The sequence below is a fragment of the Amphiprion ocellaris genome, chromosome 22 (assembly GCF_022539595.1).
Source record: "Amphiprion ocellaris isolate individual 3 ecotype Okinawa chromosome 22, ASM2253959v1, whole genome shotgun sequence".
Taxonomy (NCBI): Eukaryota; Metazoa; Chordata; class Actinopteri; family Pomacentridae; genus Amphiprion; species Amphiprion ocellaris.
This window is the reverse complement of record NC_072787.1, coordinates 18,431,575-18,455,623: the sequence shown is the minus strand read 5'-3', so window position 1 is coordinate 18,455,623 and position 24,049 is coordinate 18,431,575. Positions and strand designations below refer to the sequence as shown.

General features: G+C 41.6%; 1 protein-coding gene across 1 annotated transcript in view; it reads right to left on the bottom strand.

The window, feature by feature from the left end:
* plxdc2b (plexin domain containing 2b) overlaps positions 1 to 23,341 on the bottom strand; it is a 109,356-nt gene extending 86,015 nt beyond the window's left edge. The window contains exon 1 of the mRNA XM_023278977.3: positions 22,868 to 23,341. Within this exon, the coding sequence (XP_023134745.1) occupies positions 22,868 to 22,961 (94 nt within the window). The 5' untranslated portion in view covers positions 22,962 to 23,341. The remainder of the gene's footprint in view (positions 1 to 22,867) is intronic.
* Positions 23,342 to 24,049: the final 708 nt, after the last annotated feature.

The window sequence follows — 24,049 nt, the reverse complement described above, 5'->3', positions numbered from 1 at the left end:
TAGGGCAACTTAGGCTTTTAAAGTAGTATATTGCAAATAAGGCCCCCAAACCTCAGAGTGTCCTGAGTTCATATAAAGTTTGAATGGTGAAATTGCTGCTACTGCATTTTGGATATTGTACTTGGCCATACTGTGATTTTGAGAATATTTCTAATCAATTGTTCAATGATTCTTGGGTTTCTATTAGATGTACCGGTACTTGGGTAAGGTGAAGGCTATCTGTACACAAATCTGTAAGTTTACCACTCATAAGGATACGACGTCAATCAAACATGGGCACCAGTCTGGGATCGCTCTGGTTTACTAAACATATGGTCCAGCAAATGCATCCAAAATAAGAGGCCGTAAGAATTCAGAAGTGTGTCAAGTGACCTCCTTGTCTGTGCATTCATAGCAAAAGCAGCTGCATTGTAAAGTAGTACTCCAATTATAAAGTTGCATCAGTTAGATTTGGTGCACGTTTTTGCTGCGTACAGTGTATAGAGGGCTAATTGTACTCAGGCACCATCCAGATCAATAGGCTGCCTAGTGGCACCTCATTTCAGTTGCATCCACTCCAGTGGAGCTGCACTTGAGAATGCTTAGAACAGGTTCAATAACATCAAGTGGAAAGAGTCTGAAATAGCCTCAGGCTTAAGTACAGTACTCCAATAAATGTACTTAGTTACTTTCCGATGCGGCTCTTCACAAAACTAGCAGCTGCTGTACAGAGGACGTATTCAGTATACAGACAAACACCAAGAAGCGGCGAAACATGAATAAAACATAACAACCTCCATGCGATGATAACCTCAACAACACACGCATCAGTTAGAAAACTCATATTGTGACTGAAGATGTGTCCAGATAGAGTGAACGCAAGTCCCAGAAATAAGACAAAGTCAACAGGTGTTTTTAAAAGCAGCCACAGTTCAGTGTAACAGTGCTGGGTAATGATAAATGAGGGAAACAGGGAGAGGGGAGCTGTCAGAGCCACTGTGCAGCAGGGGGAAAGACCCTGAGGGGGCTGAATGCTGGGCTGAGTCACTCTGTTACTCTGAGCTGCTGTACCTGACTTCACACCACCTGTCTCTCAGGATTTGACCACAGGAGAGACACTGCCGGCGGCTTTACAGGCAGAAAATACCAGCTCTATTACTCTGAGACACACAGGGAGATATGCAGTACTGTACCTGACAGAGAAGAAGACTCCTGATGCAGCCGCTAATCTGTTCTTTTATAATTTAAGAATCGTGGAGGTGAGCAGCGGCCAAATTGTCAAGATCAGATGATTACCATGAGGTAACGATGACAGTTTGGGCAGCGACTTTAGCAATCCTTCATCTGTTGCTAAAATGCCTCTAGTGTAGGTCTGTCCTTGGATGCAGAAGATGAAGTTTGTTGTTTGACAAGGAAAATAATTGCAGCATTAGCATACCATTACTGGCTGGCAGGGAGACAATAGATCAACAAGACTTTGCTTTGGTCCAGCTCCAAATGTGGCCATAATATTTGGCAGACAGTGAGATTATATCCCGTCATCTAATTGATTTCCCATCATTCCATGACTGGACTTCAAAAACTTGTATGAAAACTAACTTTTAAAATGTCATTCAGAGTGTAATGATGCAAAAATAAAATCAGCTCACTTCCTCGGGAGAATTCGGTAAATGCAGCTTCTATCTGTTACACCAGGTTTCATCAAACACGGCGACAAAGAAAATCCAATAAAACCGCAGTAGGGACGTAGCCACCTACAAACTAGATTTGATGATTTGTGTCGGATGAAAGCGTTTCTGTATCTCATCCTCTGTGGGCCACTAGAAGTGCAGACAATGAGTGCAGATAGGTTCTGTATAGGCCTGCCCCACAGCAGCACACTACTGTGTAAAACTGCATAATGATGCCCCGGATTCTTTTACAGAAGTCTATAAAGACAGCAGAGTCGTGTGTTGGTCTGTTGTTCCTTCTAATCAATCTGCTGTGCTGTTTATGACCCCGTCAGCTGGAGAACTGGGTCACCGCCCAGACGCGAACCTGCAGAAACACGCCGGAGACAGCTGCATCTCTTGATCTTGGAAAATGACCTTGACTAACAAGCTTTTTCTCTTGCTGAAAAACACTCAGAATATCTGCTCTTTCTCTCCTGTCTTCGGTGTGATGGCTGACACTGATGCAAATCTGTTATTTCCCGGCAGTTATCATGAATCCACCATGATGTACATCCAGTGTCATGAACTGATGCGCACCTGCATGACAACACAAGGATTTCTATAGTGCTGCAAAAACACGGACATGATTTCACTCAATCGTACATGTAATAAAAAGCAGAGCAGCATGCAAACACACATTCTCAGACCAGACTGTCATGTGTTATTCCCATCTGTCCTCTCAAGGTAATCGGCAGACAGATTCAACACACGGAGGCCTTGGCATTCACATAATTTACTGTGTGCACTGTCATCACACCCAAGCACGGAAGAGGCATTCTCCAAGATTCTGGCACTATAAAGCTGTATTTGTCTAAATGTCTCCTCCAGGAATGTTAAAAGATAATAATACAGTCACATATGTTATTTCCATAAAAGCACTGCCATTATGTTCTTAGAAGTCATTAAAAAGTACAGATGCAACTCCCCAACCCCTCGTAAAAATAAAAAAATCTATAATCTATGGATATATAAAGAGAAAAATGAAGCTCTTTTCTCATTTTCTCATTGTTTGTGAAATGCAGGTGTTCCCACATTAATGTAAGTTACCTGTTGGACCAAGACTGACTTTCTCATAGGTGAAGGTGAGGTTAACGCAAAGAAACTTTTCACTCTCGGCAGAAGAATCTAAAAACAGTATTCAAGTGTCGAACCCTGAATACACATCAAACTGTACAGCGAAGCTTAACCACAGAAGAGTAACAATGACTGAAAACACATTTTCAGGTGGATATATTGCATGTTCTTTTCATATTTTGTGTACATCTGATTTTCTAAACACAACTCAGACCAAACTTGACTGCAATATTTAATCTGTCCAATTTGTATGACCTGGACGTGACTAACCTGTAAGCTTGTTTCAGTTTTGCTTGCCTTAACATGAAATCAGAGAGTTTCATCTTATTCATATGAACTAAATGAGAAGCTCCCAAGGATGACAATAAGACAGCGGAAAAAACTGACAGGTCTTGAATTAAACTAGCATATGGCTCCTTTGCATTCATGTTGTCAAAACCAAAGTCGTCTTCTTATTAAAAAAAAAAAATACTGACGCACTGCCTTTCAATCACTGCATAACTTAAAGTTTTTTCAGTTTTTCTTCAATGCTAAACTGTTAGGATGTTTGATGCACATTTATCACATTTATTAAGTGCAACACACAAAGAAATTGGTAACTTTTTAATGACAAAACTCCAGGAAATCACTGCTTCAGACAAGAACTAGTGCAGCACCTAATTCCCCATCAAACCACAGCCTAGCTAGTTGTTTACCATTGTATTCAGTCGTTATGCTAAGCTAACTGATGGCTAATAGCGTCATATCTAATGTATAGTGGTGAATCTTCTAATCTAACTCTTGACAAGACAGAGAATGGAAACATCAAATATGCCTTTAAACTGCTTTTTACAACTACATTACTTTTAATTTTTAAATATGCTGAAATCTATCACAATTTATTTGGAAAAGTTGCTCTGAATCTGTTCATCTCAGGCCACAAAAATCATTTAAAAAATGAAAAAAGGGGAAAGTATTTCATTTTCCCATCTCAGAGGACAGCGCAGCACTTTCAGAGCCAAAAGGAATTTTGACTGCAGCAAGACGGTTTCTTCTCTATTCCTATAATGTCAGTGCAGGCAAGATGCCACACTTTCAAAATCCTACTGTATGCGAGAGCACTTTATTTATAATAAAACACCTACACTCTCTGTGCTATTCAGTAAAAAATAAATGAATGTATTCTTGGCCAACACGGATGAAGCTCTCCAGAGCTCAGCAAAGGATGTTTAGTGACTAACAGAGGCTTTCACATCTGCAGGATAGGAAACTGGGTGTAGTGGAAAAATAGCGCTGGACGAAAACAAGACATCTGTAGAAAATTCTGATTTTATTATTATTTTTTTTTTTAAACCTCAGCTTTTCATGACAACAGTGGAGGCTGTGAAGCGTGGGCTCTGTTTGCCTACAACTATGAGAATGTGTGTGTGAACTGCTTGTTTATTCGAAGGAAAGTGAAGGAAGCGAGATGGAGAAGGGATGGACAATGACAGGCAAAATGGCGTCAAAGTCCAGGCAGCGAGAGAATGTCGCTGACACAGTGAGAACAGTAACAGGCTTACTGTACCACCAAAAGTAGAAATACTTGAGTTTAAACTTTGACCTCAGGTAGAGCTCTAATGTTGCTGTAATGCAACATTTAGAACCTATAGGATCACTTCAGAATATTTTTACCAGAAGCTCAAACCCTGGTGTACTTCCTCTACTGTTCACCCTCTACAAACTCTTACTTTGTCCTTTTCTAACTGTTCTTTTTATGAGAAAAGATCTTTATTTTCTCCCTTCTATTCTTCCAAATGACAAGACTTGTAGCTAAACCGGCTGACAAATGGAGGCTTTTTACCAAGAACGTACAAAACATGTTGTTCAATTAACTTATCACAATATCTGATCAGTTCCAGAAAGTCTCTTTTTCCCAAACTCCCGACTCTTCACGACAATTATAAAAAGTCTCCAACTTTGTGAACCTGATTGCCATAAAACTGCACCATTTGACAGAGAAAGTACATCCACAATCTGGGTGGACAACCTGCGACCACCAAGACAATCAGGTCTTCATAGCGATGCCACTCCATAAAGAAAGTCGCCCTGACAGACAGGGTCAAATTATCACCGTCAATCACTCCGCAATCCACTCCAGCGGCGGCACCAAGACGGGGCCTTTCATTACCTGCCTGTCAGAGTGATTGTAGACTCATATCAAGCCGGATGTGTTGCCCGTCATGTCTCGGCAGAGGTCTGTCACTGCAAATCTGCCACAGGACACAAACAACCCCGGGTGAAGCTCAGAAGTCCCTGTGTCACCCGGAGCAGAGGAGGTGATTTACCTGCCTGCATGTATGTTACAGGAACACGACCTGAGGGGCTGCAGGCATGTGCAGACAACAGCAACGCATGAAAGGCCGACTTCAAAACCAAATGAAACCTATTTTAAAGCATACATCTAGCAGAAAATAGTTTCATCAAGATGTGTTTCTAGATTTTTCAGTGAACCATCCCCTAAGCAATTTTTTTTTTTTAAACATAGTTGGTTTTTACATGAATAAACTAAAGTAGTTGCTCTAATGTTAACACTGTTCCACAATTTAGATTCCCTGTTTATATGATAAGGGAATTTGGTTTCTCATGTCAACTAAAAAGGTGATGATTTGTCAGTGTAAAATTGACCCCATAAAAACCCCATGTATTGCAGGTAAGAAGCCCAACTAAAACCTCAAAAAGCTGCAATTTTTGCATTCGAAATTAATTTTAAATCTTTTTTTTTTTTTTAATCCCTGCATGGGTGATAAATAGATGAACTGATGAAAACAAAAACTGCAATTCCTTGAATTGCCACTTGAGTCTGGCTCCAAACGTGGTTTAAATTCCTTAAAGAACAAATAAATACGTATACAGTATAGTGCAAAAAGTGGCTTTGGTCTGTCTAACTAATTTAATAAGGTGAGAGTTGAAAGGAGTCAGGCACTGCCAAGATACTGATAGCCGGAGTCAAACACTGTACTTCGAAAATACTTTTTGAGAAACCTATGGGAGACGTCACACTGAATTCCGACATCTTTATATACAGTGAATGATAAAGACACAAACGATTACATTTCTATTTTGTTAAGCAGTCACATTGTAGAATAAAGACTACACCAGTAAGCATTTAAACTCACTAAGCTTGAGAAGTTAAGTTGTTACAGTTCACTATATACCAAACCAAAAAGCCTGGAATTAAATATCAGTTGGATGGCAAAATAAATGCAGTCCTCTGCCTTTTCAAACAAGTATATATGATATTACATTAACTTTAACTGCACTTAGAGAGGACAGAAAGGAAAGTAATTACTCATCATGTTGTCAAACTTATCTGTTCTGAAAAAGCGCTCATAAAGTTTTATGTCTCATGTGTTCTTATGAGTCTGTTGTGCAGCAAATTCACACTTTAATGTCTCTGAGTTTGAAGACTCCAAGCAAATCCAAACATGAGCAGAGAGACAGAGGGAGTGCTTCTACTCTGAAAAATGGCCAACTTTATGAGGCTCCACTGACCTTAACAATCCAAAAAGCCCCCCAAAGCATTTCTCTGTCAGTGGTTTTCTGCTGTAAACAAAGATTTATTGCTGAGTGTTCAGAATCTGCTCTCTGCAAATGCCAGGATGAATAAATAGACAACACGTTGAGGCTCACAGCACTTCTTTCTACACTGATACCTAACAGAAGAACACATGCAGAACAAATGTGAATAATTCAATCTGATTGGCAGTCTTTCTGATACAACACCCTGAATGATTTGAAGCTCTTAAGCTGTCCCACTATACTTCCAGCCAATGTCATTACATGGGACACATTTATAGCATTAAAATGGTTCTGAAAAGCTTTACAAATAAGCTTTCTCTTTAAATCAATTACTCTCCTTGTCCTATGGGACCACTTTTGCAGTCTTTACTGAAGTCGTAAAAGGTTGAAGGGCTATGTGCCTATTCATTAATGTCTTTGCTCATCGATTAGAAGCCTTTTCCAGTGTCTGCACAGTCATATTTATATTTGCCAGTGAGTAGGGTATTTGTACAAGCTCTGCTGGTGAGTGCTTTATTTGGCCAGTGGCCGACACCACAGTGTTAATGTGTTTGCCTCCCTCTAACCCAGACACTGAGATGAATTTAGCCAGCGGGCTGTTGAGTCAGGGAGTCTGATTGAGGTCTTTTCTTACCGCGAAAGAAGGTCAGGGGTCAAGTTGAGGGACATGCGATCATACTGACTGGCTGCTCTGCCTCCTTCTGTTCTTCCTCTGTGATTCAAACATATTGAGGCAGTCTCTTGCCTCTTAGCAGTCATGTGCAGCGACATTCTGATATTATAGACAACATGGTGCTTCCAGCTTTGAGGCAGCAGTTTAAACTCATATTCTCCACTGAACCCTGATCTCCATCCCATCCAACACCTTTAAGATGAACTTTAGCTCAGACTGCCTGGATTTTAACTACATTCACACTGACTTTGGCCCCGTGCAGGGGGCTCCAAAACTAAAACAAAGCACCATGTCTGGGGAAAAAAGTTGAACTTGTCTCCACTCTTAAGCAAGATTTATGGCATCAGGTAGTGGATTTCTGAGCTGCCCATTTGCTGCAACTTTCTGAAACTGACAATTTGAGTTTTGACACCTGGTATACCTTTAAGAGATGACTCACCCGCACCTGCAGCAGCCAATTTCTATGTAATAATACTGTTTTTGGTCCCAACTTCAGTGGACGGGAAGCAGCTGAATGAAACATGATTTAACAGGTTTTTGCCATCAACTTCAGTCAGAGCCATACAGAAATCTAAAGTCACCTTCCTGGAACTTGTAGAAAGCCTTTCCAGAAAAGAGGAGATGCTTGGAATAAAAATAGTGCAAACTTTTATCAGGTGTCCATACACTACATGGTTTTATTAACAAAATATGGCTAATTGTGGTCATTACACCACCAAAAACCTCCAGTCTGATGTGTTATCAGAGACCTAATTTATTTGGTGTCACTGTGACTTGGTGTGATTATAGTATTTTATCGATTCATATCCTCTTTCTTCACCGTGTTATCACAGTGTTATCGATCTCCACACTCTACATCAGCGGGTGAAGGACAGGCTACAGACCTAAACTCAGAAGACGGATGACGCAGCAGAAGACGGCTAAGACAGTTACTCAGCCCACATGTATTAAGAAAAAACTGGGGCAGGAAGATAAATGAGAATGAGGAACTGGGTGAGAGGGGAAATGGGAGTCGGAGATAGCAACAAACAGATTGGGCAGAACATGAGATAAGCCATACAAGATGTGTGAACTCTTATAATGCATTATGTGGCCAGCAGCTTATTAAAAACATATCCTCAGTCAGTCACATAGGGTCATTCTGGGCCACCTTGTAGCAGCTCAGGCAGCAGACAAGCAATAATTAGAGCTCAATTGCTAATGACTCTCTCATCCTGTCGTTCTACGGGATTAGTTGGTCTGTTTACATCTCATTGATCGAAGATTTACTTTTTACAAATGGTTATTAATGTCTACTGTTTTGCTCTTAAAGTTGATTTAAAAGAGGTATTTTCTAAAGATACTGCAGCCATTGAGACATTTCTTTAAGGATATTTTTGCAGTTAAGACCAGAGACACGTAATCTTTCAAGACATACTTATAACAGAAACAAAGCCAAGGCTGGACTGAAATAACCCCAAACTTCTATATAGTGCATGTGGAGAGTGAAGTTTATCCACTACAGTGCATGGAATGAAAATGGCACAAACATTATTCACACATGATTTCCTAGATTTACAAACATACGTAAGGGTTTTTGCGTACAATGTATATAAAAGATGGATGAGCCCCCCCATGAACCGCTCATAGGTTTCCCAAAATGCAGTCTTTAAACTCAGGCTGCACTCTAAATTGCATATTTTTCTTTTTTTTTAAATTTTTTACTTGAAGCGTGTACCACAGCTGCCCTTACAAAGTACATACTGTTTCATGCAGCATACATACCATTGGGACAGACTATTCGTCATAATAATGTGACTTAAGCTTTGACCATGGCAGTCTGTAGTGAGACGTCTTCTGTCTGAGAGCTCTCCACTGCTTAAGCTTGTTTATACTCATGCGAGACAAATGTGATGTAACCTCACAGAGGATTGTGGGTCGGAACGGCCAAGCATGCTGGCTTGGACACCGCAAAATCCAGCCAGATGCAGTCGGTACTTTTGGAATGCTGCATTTGAGATACTACATATTGAGATAAACTAAATCTTTTTCTGTCATACTATGTAGTATGGTGGTATGGACATTGGATGAACCGTCAGAGTGATGGCTCCAGTGTTTGTCATCTTGGCAGCGCTGGACTCTTAAATCCAAGAAGTGGAGACCGAGTGGAATGAGGCAGGCTGTGGAAACTTCTCTAGGCCATGGACTGTCCTATGACGCGACTCACCCGTGATTACAAGTGGCCACTCTCCTAATTATGCATAACTTTAAGCCCTAATACAATTTAAAGAGATGTGGTATAAGAAAATTCATTCACCGTACAGTTGTCATGAGCAGGCAATTAAGATTTTGAGGCCAAAACAGTTGTTTGCACCAGGCTGTAAACATGTTTATTTCTGCTGTAAAGTTGGACATTTTAACATAGAGTTCTATGGCGATTGACTCGCTTTTGGTAGCAGCCTCAAGTGGCCATTTGCGGAACTGCAGTTCTTTACACTTTTCATGTTTCAGCTCCAGAGATTGCCACTTTATTTTGTGCATAAATAAAACTTGCTTCTGATTATTTGTGTTGAACAAACTAATTCACATTTGCAAATTTGCATGTTGTAAAAAAAGTCTTTACTTGTGCATTTGCGGATCTTAATTTGCTGATTTGACAGTGCGGATACAACTCCTCTCATTATTTTTCCTTTACAAAATGCTGAAAATTTCACATGCATGTTGCAAATATTTACACACAATTCAGAAGATTTACAAATGTGAATAAATTTTGTGCAATGTAAATTCGTCCGTACAAATTCCTCACCTTTTCCCGAGTCTCTAGTATTTTGGATACATAACTTCATTTGCACTTCTGTGGGTGTTTACTTGAGCATTTATCACTCTTATCCTAACATTTTTTTAAAGTATTTTTCCAGTATTTTCACTTGATAACAGTGCCCTTGAAAGTTCCAGCAGAATTAATATAGCATCTATGGTGTTTACATTTCTGTTAATGCTAAGTGTCACATTTTGAGATGCTACACTTCTCACTTCAGAGTAAAGTGCTGTCTATCTTGAAGGGAACAGTGAATGTCAAAGTGATTTCTGACATAGTTACTGGCTACTAAACAGCCTATGCACTCTGACACAAGGCATTTTCAATCATTTTCTAGCCCTCATAGAGTTCAGTATCAACTGTTAGCAGTAAAAGCTGTCTGTCCTTTACAGTTCAAGATTTGGAAGCACACACATGTTGTACACAAGCTGGTATTCCACTGAAACACTATCAAACTAGACTAACAAACTCCAATTCTGAAAGAGGAATCCAGGTGGCTAAGCCTGCTAACATTAACAATTCCCAGAAGATTATTAGGAGTTATCAGCAGCTTCTGCATGCAGCACACAAAAGACTTAGAAAATTGCACTACAATAAGAGGCGCTAAACACGCAGACCTGACCTTCATCTCGATCCTTGCATCAATGGGATTCTGCAGAAAACGATCCCAAAATAACTCGCCCGTTCCATATGTTTACACACAATGCACAAGGAATAGCTGACAGCTGTTTATGTCTCGCTGTGAAGTGGCTGCTCAAAAGCATCAAACAGAGGCAGGACTCACATTTACACAAATATACACACAAATACAGGCATGGATCCACATTCAAAAGCTTGCAGACACACCATGGATGTATTGGTTCTGACCTTCCAATAAACTTTCCAGTTCATCCTGCTCAGTCCTAATTGCTTGCAGAGATGACGTGCAAACAACAAAACACAGTATTTCCCCTCAGCGTATGATCTGATGATCCGATCGTCTCCTCTGTTCTGAGCTGATCCTCTGAACCACTGAGGAAAACACTCCCACAAACTCTCTGCATGTGGCATCGGCTAAGACAAAAGAAGCCCCGAAGCAGCGAAGTTTTTCACCGAAAACATTCAGTGTCTCTCAGTTCACAGTTGGCTTTTTACCACTTTTGCTACATTTCTTTCCTTCATAACTTCGCTTTTTATGCCTTGCAGATAACTTTCAAATGATTTCTGTTGCATTCAGCTGTGGAAACATCACTCTAATTGACATTTTTTTTAGAAGTCATCTCCTATTCTGGGTGGAACTCTGGAATCCTTAATGTCTAATCCCTAACAAGCATGAAGCATCCTTTAAATTTAGCAGCCATGTAGCAGCTTCGTTCTGAGAAGAATAGCTGTCAGTGATATTTAATACCATTTTTAGAAAATGGCAAAGTGGCATTGAGCGACATATTAAAAATCATGCTATGTCACAAACACCAGACCAGTTGGCTTTATAGCAGCAGGGAAATGATAGATTATTGAAGGACTGAGTAGTGGGTAGAGGCCTTCAAAAGAAAACCGGCACATCTGGCAGCCGTTTGGGGCAGGCTCATGGCACAAAAAGGACATCAAATAACTAATTTATATTCATATCGCCACCTCTCATTTTCAATTTTGCCTCCTTGTCGATAGATGGAATTTTCAGGGCATATATCACCGGTTTGGCAGCTCTCTAGAGAGAGGGCATTTCATATTTGACCCCTATTCAATATGTCCTGGGAAGTAGCTCTTTCATTTTATCAGGCCAAAGACAAGGTAGAGGTAATATTTATTGCATCCCATGTGTCAAATTACATCCTCACAACCCTTTACTTATGACTTAAATGAATGTGTTTAAATGAAGTTGGGTTGGCAGCTAGCGAGTTGGCAGTTTGACGACTTCCAGCGATACCAGAGGCCTTCAGGTGAACAGAGAACAGAGCAGACATTTAATCAATAGCTGGACCTCCTCAAGCTGAAACACATAACAGTGTTTGGTTGCTGTGGGGCACCAGTGCAATGACAAACCCCTAAACGCTGCCTCTGGGTTGCAACATCAAAATGAGGCTGGATGTTGGAGAATAAAGTCAACTTCTAGTTTATTTTACCTTTTGTGTGATAGTCTCGAGGTGCAAAAAACAACAAAATTAAACAAAACACAACAAAAAAATAGAAGTTAGAAAAACTTGGTTGTTTTGCAAAATGTTTCTAAAATGTCGTAGCATTTTCTAAAACGCTGTCTTTTGTGAAACATGGTTTCTATTTTGTTTGTGTTTTCTAAAATATGCGTTCTATTTCAATGTTGCGCTCTATGAAATGTTGTATTGCCTGTTTTGCCATTGTGTAGGGTTACTGCATTTCCTCAAATGTTGTTGAGTTTTGGAAACTATGTTTTCTGAAATGTTGTTTTTACCTGAGTGCCGTTTCTCATTATTTTTATTGTGTTTGTGTCCAGTGTTGTTATTTTTGGCATCTCAGGGCCTCTGTACTTTTATGACCCCGTAGTTGAATGTAAACTTTTTATTGTCACTCATACTGATTGCATGGTTTCACTCCCACCCCACCTGTTCGAGGGAAGGGCACATTTATTAGCTTTGTGCAATGGTATGAATAACATATTCATAATTAAACTGCTCACAATAATTTACTTGCTGTCTAATTAGTGCATTCTGTGGCACAGGAGACAAAGGCCTTTAAATGGGAGTCAATTACTACTTTATGATGCTGTTAGGCTTACTCTCCCTCCATAACAAATGCTGTTTATCACTTTCTTTGGAAAGGGCAGTTTTGGCTGCCAAAAATGAATGAATTGGGGGGATTTAAATACCCCACGTTTCTGCTGGAAACAGTAATAGATTTGTAATGCAGAGCAGTTCAACAGTCCTACAGAGGTGACAGAGTACTTCAGCAGGAATGGCGAGGATCTGAAGAGTGTTCAGTCTCAGTGACACTTGGTAAGCAAATACTAGAGAGACGATACAAAAGACCCATCAGCCCAATGGAAGGAAATTATTGGGAGCTGCCCTCCCACTTTCTCCTCTTTTTGTCGGTAAAAAAGGACAGGAAAGGAATATGCAAACTATCCAGAGACACATTCATTCCCGCTTATACAAGACAAATACCTGCATTTAATAGAGCAGTCAGTCCGAGGCTTGCAGACCAGCCAGCACAGAGCTAACAAAGCCAAACCACAGACTGTGATCTGTTGTGGTCATTAAATTGATGTGTTGCTGCCCACTGGATCATAACGTGTACACTTCACCGCACCCAGACCTCAAGTGTTATCACTTCTTGTTAGACTGTAAAAGAAAACGGAATTAACTCTAAAAGTCGGTGCACAGCGGACAGACCGCTGGATTAAAACCTGAAGCTTACAGTTACCTGGGCAGCTCATGAGAACTGCTGCCGGCCTCTCCCATTTTCTCCGACTCACGGTGCACTCATACAAAGGCGGCTCTTACACCTTGCAATTCATCACCACAAAGAGTCAATGCAGGCCTTTGTTCCTGGCTCTGTGCTGAGCTCTGGGAGTGACTCTCAGCCAGTAGGCATTGGCAAGGAGACAGAAACCTGAACACCTGGCACAAACTAAACCATTTACCAGAATCACTTGTTGAATTTTTTTTGGTTTGGCCTATTTTTTTTTTTTTTTTTTTTTTTTAAATCAAACTTGTTGGATCAAGTCAGAGGAAGAAAAAGAAGTGGTAAGTATGATTCAGATTTGTTCCCCTAAACTGACTGTCTATGTCATGTGGATGCTTTTCTTGTAGTATTTGTGTATTTATTAAGTAGTTTTAATATTGTAAGCTCAGCATGGATATTGGTGAGTAATGGGCATCATCTAATACTAGTAAATGCTCTTTATATGACTGGTGCTGTTTATTTGTATGCCTGAAAAAGGACTGAAGCCTGAGATGCTGAGTTCAAGTGATGCACAGTTTGTCAGATTGTTTGTTTTTCTTTTAGCTGAGTCACAATTACATGTGCAAGAACTTTTAGGAAAATTTACAGATGGAAATATACTACAAGTGCTGCAGCCAAGTGGCCTCCTGTTTACAGCCTCAAGATGATCTCAGACTGATTAAGTCAGACAGCTGGAGGATTCTGAGTCAAGTTTGTCTACGAGTGCATGCTCCAAACAAAAATCACCCTGACCTCCAGAAACCTCTGCTGGGTTCTGGGAAGACTCCTTCATTCTCTCATTCCTGGCAGTCTTGTTTCCTGAAGGGTCAAGCGATGTACAGCAAAGCCAGCAGAAAGCCTCGCAGATGTGTTACAAAAATCACTGCAGTGAATCTTCATGACTCACTCGAGAAGGAAATCAGCCAAAAGAAGTCACAAAACAATGCTGACCTCTTCCCAGAATGAACAGTGACAGATAACAATATCCAATTTTAAGCACCAGAGGATGCAGGCACCATAAATCTGAGTCAGTTTGAATTTCTCTGGCATTTAATGTTTAAAGACATCAGCTAATGGCATTCAACCCAAGATAACATTCCTACAAGCAAATACAAAATTGATGTGTTCACTAAGAAAGCACATAACAGCAGAAAAAAAAAACAGTTTTCACATCCGAAAGAATTGTTCTGTCAATGTACATTATGGATGCAAGGCGGCAACTGAAAACAACTCTGAAGCTGTCATCAAAGTCACAATCTATTCCCTGCTTTCTCGCACAGAAATACACTGGTGGCTGCAAACCTTTTCATTTCACCCCAAAATGCTCTGGCCTGTCAGAGTTTTGCAGCCTGTGTTGCACTGTTAAAAGCAGTTGCTGCAGGGCATACTTGTTCTTTGTCAGGACGAGTTTTGGTGGGGAAAGAGAAACTTCTGGACAGGGGACATGGAGACACTTTCCGGGCAAAGTAACAAAGGCAGCGCTGTTGGACCTACAGCAAGGAAAAGCACATCAATGTCTGGGAGGATTCACTTTGCTGTTTGAACATATTCAAGTGTGCAAGAGTTAGCAGGCTAATGATTGCGAAGGCTACATACTACACTAGGCAGCTTTTATTTAGAGGAAGGAGCAACCGACTGCATGCTACTGAACTGTAATTGATAGCTTTCCGTTGAACATGCTATTAACTTGATTAACAGGCCGGTAAACAGGTCAATCTAATCTTCGGTTACAAGTCAGGTTAAATGTGATTGCACTCACTGAAAAAAATGAAGGTGTTTTGCATTTTGCTGACACAACTTCTTTAAAAAAACACCGTAGTCAATCACTCAAGCACAACAGCTTTAGCCGTTAGCTAAACCTAGTTGCTATTAGTGGATAATGGTACATTTACAACTTAAATTTCATAGTGATCTTCAACACAATAGGTGCTTAATTTCAGACAGACAGGGACCTACCTTGGTTTAATTGTACATTTTGCTCTAAATGGGACCATAATTTACAAAATGAACATCATTCTGCATTGAAGGAGACTTTATGCTCGCAAACGAAACCATAAACTCATCAGACAAGTGTTTACTGAGGTAAGAACTCAAAGCAGAAGAAGAGTCCATTTCTCATAGACTTGTACACAATCAGACTTCTTATTCTAACCACAAGAGGTGCCTCCTGCTGGTCGCTGGAAAGAATGCAGGTTTATGTCACTTCCAAGGTTTATTCTATTGTTTATTTACAGTCTACAGGAGTATCACTCCAATTATTTTTTTTATGGGAGCAGATCCAAATAACAAGCATGCCGTTGCTAGTTAGGAGTTTAGCAAGAGGTCAGTTTGCAAATTTAAAATAAAATACAAGCGCCAATACAGAAAATTTGGCACCACTACCAAAACAATTCTAACAACTAACTCAATTTGCAAGAGACCTGACTGAAGCCAATTTTTATCTTAACAGAATAAGACAAATGTCTGAAATGTTTCCAGCAGTCCTTGAAGTCTGAAAAATCTCACCAAGCCTTCAGTGCCAAATTTCAATCTTGACTTAAAGCATTGAGGTTTGAAACCCTGCCCTAAAAACAACATTCTGATCCTACCTCATTTTGCTTCACTCTCCTATCTGCATTTTAATAAGAGTAAAAGCAAGAAAACAACAGTGGAAACTGCAGCATGAGGACTGGAAGAGGGGCTGACACAAATACACAGTGTAAGAGGCGAAGGCATGTAGCAGCATGCCATAAACCCCGTGAGTGACACTTGGTTCACTCATGGGGTTTAGTGGGACAAAGCCAAGCCGCCGTTCCTGCTGGGCTGAGGATATGAAGCCTTCTGCAGGGTGGGGTGACGGCTCCTCGGCCGGGTGGACACCTTATCTTCTTTCAGCATGCCTAGACGGTCTGGAACGCCAAGCTCTCTCCTCGCCTTCATGATAGCAATGCATGTAACACTTTGTTCCCCTTTGGAGAGATGCTTCTTTCAACTTTCCTCAGTGAGCGCAATAAATCTTTGGGTTCTTTCCACCATTTCTTTGCATAGGGCTGCATGTAAAAGTGCATCATTTTCCCATTTGAGGAAGCCGATTTATGTTATGATGCACAGCTATATTATGGGCACGCCCTGGGATATGTGTGCTGAAAAAAATACCCAGATAGAGGTGCATTTTTACTTGTATTATTCATAAGACTTGTTTAATTTTATAATTTGTAACACCTGCAATTAATTTTCATATGTCCTGATCCACCATTAGTCACATGTAAAGGGATTAAACGCCTCTCCAACAGGTCTAATGTAAGTGCATCAAGCATGAAATCGCTCCATCTGTGTTTCACATCATTACTTCTTCAAGATGTTTTAACAGGTTTTATTCAACAGGGAACCTTGTTATATACCCCACAGCTGAATGACAGCCAGTCAGCCATTTATGCTATGTTACATATAAAATTCAGCACCGTGGACCTGAAGTTACTGTCTTCAAATACCAGCCCCTTACTAGTGTGTATAAGGGTTATAGATTCTGGTATTTAACCCCTCTAAGACCTGCTGTGGTTCAATGAGTCACTCAAAAGAATCCTGAATAAACATCAAACCAGCCAAACTAAAGAAATATGTTCACCCATAATCCAACAGTCCAGCAGTCTTCAGCTTGCAAGCAAAGCTAGAAAAGTGGAAACTTTGTGCATGTGAATGGTATTAACATGGTCTAGTTGATTTCAAAGGAAAATAATGCACCCTAAAAATTTTCCACATCACAAGTGGACGCTCAGCATGAAGTGTGTTGCATTTGATAGTGTTTTGGTCTTACATCTATGGATATTTGCTATGTGCAGCAACGATCTAGTTAAGTAGGGGACACTGAAATTAAACAAAAGCCCAGTACATCAAAGAATCAAAAGAAGCACCTTTGCATTTAATATCAACATACAGCTAGAGAAATATATCACAGCAGAGACATAGTTATCGTTGCAGTCTCAAAGATCTCAGTTTCATTCTCTATGGCTGCACCTATAGCGATAAGTGGGAACTGCAGGTTTATTTTTGAACCTCACTTCCCAGAGATTCAAACACTGCATTAAGCCAGTCAGCTGACAGTTGGTACCATGGATGATGTACCATCAACTTTGATTTTTCCTTTGTTTGTTCAGCCACAGTTAAATTTACTTTGCTCTCAACAATCCACATCTTCAAACACAGGTGAACTAAAGAGTCTGTTGCGTCACCTTTACTAGCAGAAAGATAACTGCTGGGTGATGAAACATGCATCAATAAAACCTTGAGTATACTCCCTTGTCAACACGAACATGAACAGCTTCAGACACTATGGCTTGTAGTAGTTGTTTTAATACCACTTTCTAGTCCACTTGGAGGACACAATTTCACACACACAGCAGATGAGCATTTAAGTATCCCACACATGTATACGGCTGCACTACTGCCATTGTGGCGTCGTCTTTTGGGCAACATCTGTGGACTCGTCAGATGATGAAACTGACATAACATCTACTCTAGAAGCCCCCTGTGAGCAAATCTCCAGCGTAACTCCACACTTTGTGATTTTGCACAGGAATGTCTCCACAGACACCCAGTACATAAGACTGTAAACCCAAGGACTTTCATATAATTTCATCAGTGTGTCATGGGCTGAATCACTATTGTGTTACCTGATTTGCAATAAATGACTAAACAAATGCTTATTGAAGTGAAAATCTTCAAGATCAGCACTTCCTTAAGGGACACACTTGAAGATCAGTTGAAACCCACAAAGACTGGTGAGTGTTTCCAACAACTTGCACAGACTTTAGACACTAAGAAAGGTGCATAAACTTTACAACTGACTAAATTCACTATACAGCACACTAAATAACCAAGCAGATCCCGCAAGAGTAGGGATTCTCACATCGTCCAGCATCAGAACAAACAGAGAGGGCTGTACTGTTTATATGCCAGCTGATTTGCCCTGAAAAGGCCAAAAAAAGAAAATAAAAGCTGTGAGTTTGGCTGAGATCCTGGATGGAGAGGCGTGTAAGACTCTGGAGCCTACAGAGGGAACTGAAGGAGAGTCAACCGTTGTAAAACAGTTTGGCTGTCTCTGTTACCAATCTCGGTCGAGAAAATCATGCCTGCTTAAAAGAAATCATCTTGAGAGCGACTGGCATGATTAAGGCCTTTACATAACATACATTAAATGTTTTCACTGGCTGACTGTCAACACCAACTGACCAAGACTGGAAAAGACTCAGCCCAGCTTGGTCTTACCGTTCATATCAGCTCTGCCTCGAGTTCACCAATATTCAAGTTTTCATCCACTACCATTTTGTGAAGATTAGGAGCTTAGAGCAGTTCTCGCTAGTGCTGATTTTCCAGTATGGCTCCATTAGACCCAAGCAGAAGAACCAGAGCGCCAGAACAACAAAACACTGGAAAATAATACATTTGAGTAGAGTTACAGCAGTGGTGTTTAACCCCATTGCTTCATGCAAATGATCCCGTTTCCATTGCATGTTGCTGCATTTAGTTTCCACCAACTTTTTTTTATGCACACTTATGAAATTAGCCTAAAAACAAGTGGCTGTAAATGCTTTCTGAGTTTATTTTCTCCATGAGCAGCAAGACTTGCTGGATTCTTGACCGACCAATTATGGGGCACGCTTGCAATGCTTAGTGGAAAATTATCCTCATAAACATCCTTTTCCCCCCTTGTCATGCACCCTCATTTGAAGAAGAAACTCAACACAACCACAGAACACCACACAGCATAATTTCTGCTTCATCCTGCTACGTCATATATCACCAAATGACATACGTTGTGGACGGCAGCGTGTTTAGATTTGGGCGAAACAAAATAATGAAAAAGCAATTGAGGCATACGAGCACTTCATCACTTCAGAATTATTTCTGGATCTCAACGTTGAACATTAGTTTGGCAATGTATAAATGTAGAAAAGTGCTCAAGGGAGCAATTTTCTTTTATTACACCATTTATTTTTACTCCTTTTAATACGTATATGTTATTAATCACCACTGACTGCACTTTGGAGTGTGTTTTTGTTTTTCTTCTGCTGTAATCATCTTTTCTTGCACTGTTAAGGTTAGCAAAGACGGGAAGCAGCCTCCCTTTCTTTGTTACACTTTTTCTCCTCCAGGCAAAAGAAAACAGGACTCCTCCCACCAAAATATGTAAACCATTTTACTCGTTCCACTGCTCAGCTGATGTTCCAACTGTTTTTTTCTTTTATATGGCTGCATCCCTCGGCAGAATAAACAGGAGGAGCTGATAACGGCCTGACTGTGGTCTGCTGGCAGCTTTGCAATCGTCTGTGAAGAAGGGACGTTTATCATGAATGGAAAATGCTCGTCATCACTCGCTGAACCACTGACATCCAGATCTGTAGCCATCACAAGTCTCCTGCCTCTGACCTTTTCAAAGCTTGCTTGACAGACTTGAATTTTGGATGCAATTTTGCTGCTGGGAATCAACTCTCAATCTCACAGAGGAGAAGATGCCAGGGAGTGATTAGTGCAACCTCGAAGGCCTGATAACTCAGGCAGGGCACTTGAACAATTGGAAATGAAGGAGCTTTTGAACCACATGAAAGACAATGAGAGAAAAAAAAGCCTAAAGAGGAGCTTAACTGCACTGGGCTTCATTAACTAGTGGCCTCTTTGCTCTTTGTTTCTGAGCCTATTGAACTCTGTGTGGCGCTCCAGCCCTCTCAAGCCGACGGGCTGAGCTTCTTCCCGGACTACGAGGGGCGGGAAGCAGGGCGACAAGGGCCAGGCGTGACTAATGCAGGAACCTGGTGCTGCTGTTGCATGCTGGTAAGGGGGGACGATATGGCATGGCCCGCTGTTGCCGCATACAGGGCGGCACAATGAGCCCGACCGCCGCCACCCCTCCCTGTCTGTTACCCCTCCCTCATACCACCCCACCCCCGTCATCCATTCATGGCAGCTCCTTTCAGCAGGTCATTCAGAGGGCCAATAAAGAAGCCAGCTCATTCTGTCCGTTCTGAAATGTGCAGTGTCAGAAAGAGGGGGAGAGGGGGGAGGAATGGCGGGGGTGAGATTCCAAGAAGGCTTACGGTCACTCACCTCACTAAGGGAGACTGAGTCGGACCGCCCGTTTTCTATCTGCAGGCAGTTTATGTTGGGAATCAGCTCATGAAAAGCAAAGTTTTCATCCAAATGCTGCACAGATGTTACTGAAGTTGTCAAACACAGCAAAAAAAAAAAAAAAAGAAGACATTGAACTTACTCATAAGTGTTAGCTGGTGGTGCTAATTCTCAAGTGCCAATGAACCACTGCAGAAGAAGCCACCACCTACGTTATGTTGTTTTCTGTTTCAACAGTTTTTATCTACACATCGACTTTCCCACCCTTGCCCAAGCATCAAAGCCCTTATGAGATCATTTCTGGCATCTGATCCTGTTTTTGTGCACAAATTGAAATTGTGCATGACAGCAGGTGGATGTAGTACAAGTTCATACATGTCATCAGGGTTGTTTTTCTCTTCAGACACCTGTAGTGTTAGAAAGAGTCAAATGTGACTCACTACAGCTGGATCACTAATGAAAGATTCATTATGAGATTAGTTGGAAGCTCAGTGAATGCAGGTATTTCACCAACGTGGAGCCGCCCATCGTGAAGTCATGAAACTCTCTGAGAGTAGGTCTGCATGTTCCCCTGCAGCCTGCATTCCTATGTGACTCTGAGTTTGTGTTTGTATGATTGCAGAGGCAGCTGCTGGCAGCATGATGGATGAGGAACGGTCCTCTGGAGCTGGAGACGTCCACATCGCTGCAGCGCTGTGAGCGGGTTAACCCTCTATCAGCATCCTCCAGCCTGTAAGGAAACTCCGCTCCCAGCATCCACAACGAAATGAAATTCCACACACAACCGCAATCTTAGCACATTAACAGCCTTCAGCACAGGCTTTTAAATCAGACCACATCATTACATGAGGCAAGACTCTCTCACGCTCTCCCTCTTACTCCCCATATCGCGCATGCAGCCACGCTCCAGACTCCAGTGGAACATCTTTTTCCATTCCGAGAAAAGCACCGGAGTGCAAATTAACCCCAAAATCAGCCCCAATTTTCTGACAGTGCCACCGCTGAGTGTATCACCGGGTGAACAGACATCACAGAGCCACAGACTGAAAGCTTTTCAAAAAAAAAAAAATACACTAAGCTCTTAGCTCACAGGATGTTGTGTAATTTCGCCCAGATGTTCTCCACAGTTCATCTAACTAATAAATACAAGGAGGGAAAATGAATGTTTCAACCAGTCCTTGAATGTCAGGCTCAACTGGAGCTGCTGAGACACTTTCAGAAAGCTTTTCTGGTCGTGAATGGTGCATTATGTCCTCCCGGTGGACTTGCAGACAGTAGAGTACACCTGCGCTCTATTAAAACAGGCCTATCTAAAGAGGAACAGAAGCTGCTCCTTCCAGCAGCACAAGAGTGGAGGTCAGGGAAGCACAAGGGAAGCACCTCACCCAGATGTCTAAAAATACTGTCCTACATACAGGGGGGCTCAGTTTTACTGCGTCCAGCTCAAGCAGGAGATGGACTGATGAAGCACTGTAGAGAACTGTGGACATTTCCTTCATCTGGAATCTCTAAAACAAGCTGTAATCTGACATTTGCAAGCTGGAGGCAAGTTGCCGTTTTCAAGCAAAACACTGATGTCAAATGAGCCGGAGCGCAGCCCAGCCGTGGAGACTGATTGAACCCAATGTGTAAAAGAAAAAAAAAGATGAGTTTGTGTGCCTCTGTGCAAATGGTCACACACAGCCGACAGCACATCTCTCTCATCCAAACAGCCGTGCATTCCTGCAGCTCTGTGGTCTGCACTCACACACATGCGAGTTTAATTTACAGTCACTGTCAGGAAGAGATGAACATTTCTCCAACCACTGTCTGATACGTGATGAAAATTCGCTGCCAGCAATAAAAGCCCTGGGAAACAAGAGCTCGCCTGTGTGAACAGAACCGACGTTGGCATGAACTTATTCCACCAGGGGTGAGCTGGGATGTGGGATGGACTAGAGCTGAGATTAGGGGAACTCTCGGTGCTGTGGCTCCACAGTGGGGATATTGTTCACACTGGAGTCCTCATCCTCCTGTACAATCAGGAGGGATAAAACCTGAAGGCATCCAGCAGAGAAAGCACCTGCACTATTCACCTTTCAGAGCTGCTAAAAGTTGCAGAAGGGTGACACCTCCGTCTTACAGGTAGCGACAGATCACAGTGGGAAGAGGAAAATCTGACACATAAATCAGCTAGGAGGCAGTTGATGAAGGTTTCCACATGCAGAAGTGGATGCATGCTACTGTACATTAATAACCAAATCAGCCTGGAGGCACAACAGGGAGAGAGCAAAGCAATTAACTGAGCCTGCTGGTAGTTGTGAAAATATGATAATTAGAATAAACCAAATCTTTGATCCAGACAAAAGAGAGTAAGTTAGTAGGTCAGGAGTGCCTCTTTTAGTCCAGTGATTTCTTAAAATAAAAACAGACACGAGGAGTCTGTCCAGTCATGTTCTTGCACACACACACAACCTGATAAACAGATTTCTGCTGCAAACAACGCAAACCAGCTCTCCACCTGTGAGTGCATCATTTATCTCATGCATAATTTGCACATCGACTCGTGCACCAACTTGTAACGAAAAGATCTCGCTGAAATGCTTGTTTTCTTACCGTTACCGGCTGTGATCTCGCCTCGCACATTCCCCACGCACTGCAAAACTAAAACAACTCCAACGAGAAGGTCGAACGTCTTCACAGCCGCCATATCCAAGTTCCGCCGCTGACTCTTCTCCCTCAATATCCCGGGCTGGGCTTCTTTTCAGTCTCTTCTCATGCACCGCTTTCCCCCCTCCGAGAGGACTCCCGTAACTGTCCTGCCGCCGCTTTTAAAAGGGAAACCTGCCTGCGCTGCACTGAGCCTGTTTTTGTTCCAGCGTGTGCCACACTGCGCGCTCCTGGCCGGCAAAACGCGCTCCCCGCGGCCAGAATAAACAAAAAAATTAATATGAGGAGGTTAAAAAAAAAAAAAAAGAAGACAAAAGTTCACCGCATCTCAGTCCCACAGTGTGTTCTCATCCCACCAGACGGAGGTGCAGAGAGCGTGTGAGAGGAGGCTGAACGCGCTCCTGGAGAAGACAGTGCGCTCCCCCCCGTCACCAACTCCTCAGAGCCAATGACTGCTTGATGCTCCTCATGTGCAGGAAAAACCACAAGGAGGCAAAACACACAAACACACAAAGCTGCCGGGGACACAGTCAGATTTCTTTTTCTTTTCTTTTTTTGCCTCGGGATATTATCTGCACCTTGTCTGACAAGCAGCTTTGTGGGAAGATGTTGGGAGCTTCAGGAGCTGCTGACTGTTTGCCAGAAGACAAAAGAGACTCTTTCACTGTGGGGGGTTTGCTTTTATGAACACAGTATTGAAAAGGTACACAAGTTGTAGCCTATAGGGGCTGTTTAGAGTTCAGAAATGGTGCTGTTTTTCCAGTTTTGGCTCACAAAAGACTATTTTAAATCTTATTTTCCTCCTGTCAGTCCATAAAAAACACAGATTTGAACATTTAAGTTCTGTCCCATCTCTCACCTTTCCTGTACAGCCAGGTGAACAGTGAGAGCGCCCTCTTCAGGTACAAAGTGTGTTATGACATTAAGCCTGATCTGTAGACATTGACTTTACTTTAAATTGCTACTTTAGTAAAAACACTTGCAAAATACACCTTCATTTTTACATTAATATACACATTTTCTTCACTTTTGACACCCCAAAATGCAGAGAAATGTACATAGAGGTGAATTATATACAGTTAATGAACACACAAAGACAAATTAAAGGAAAACTCTAAACCATTGACC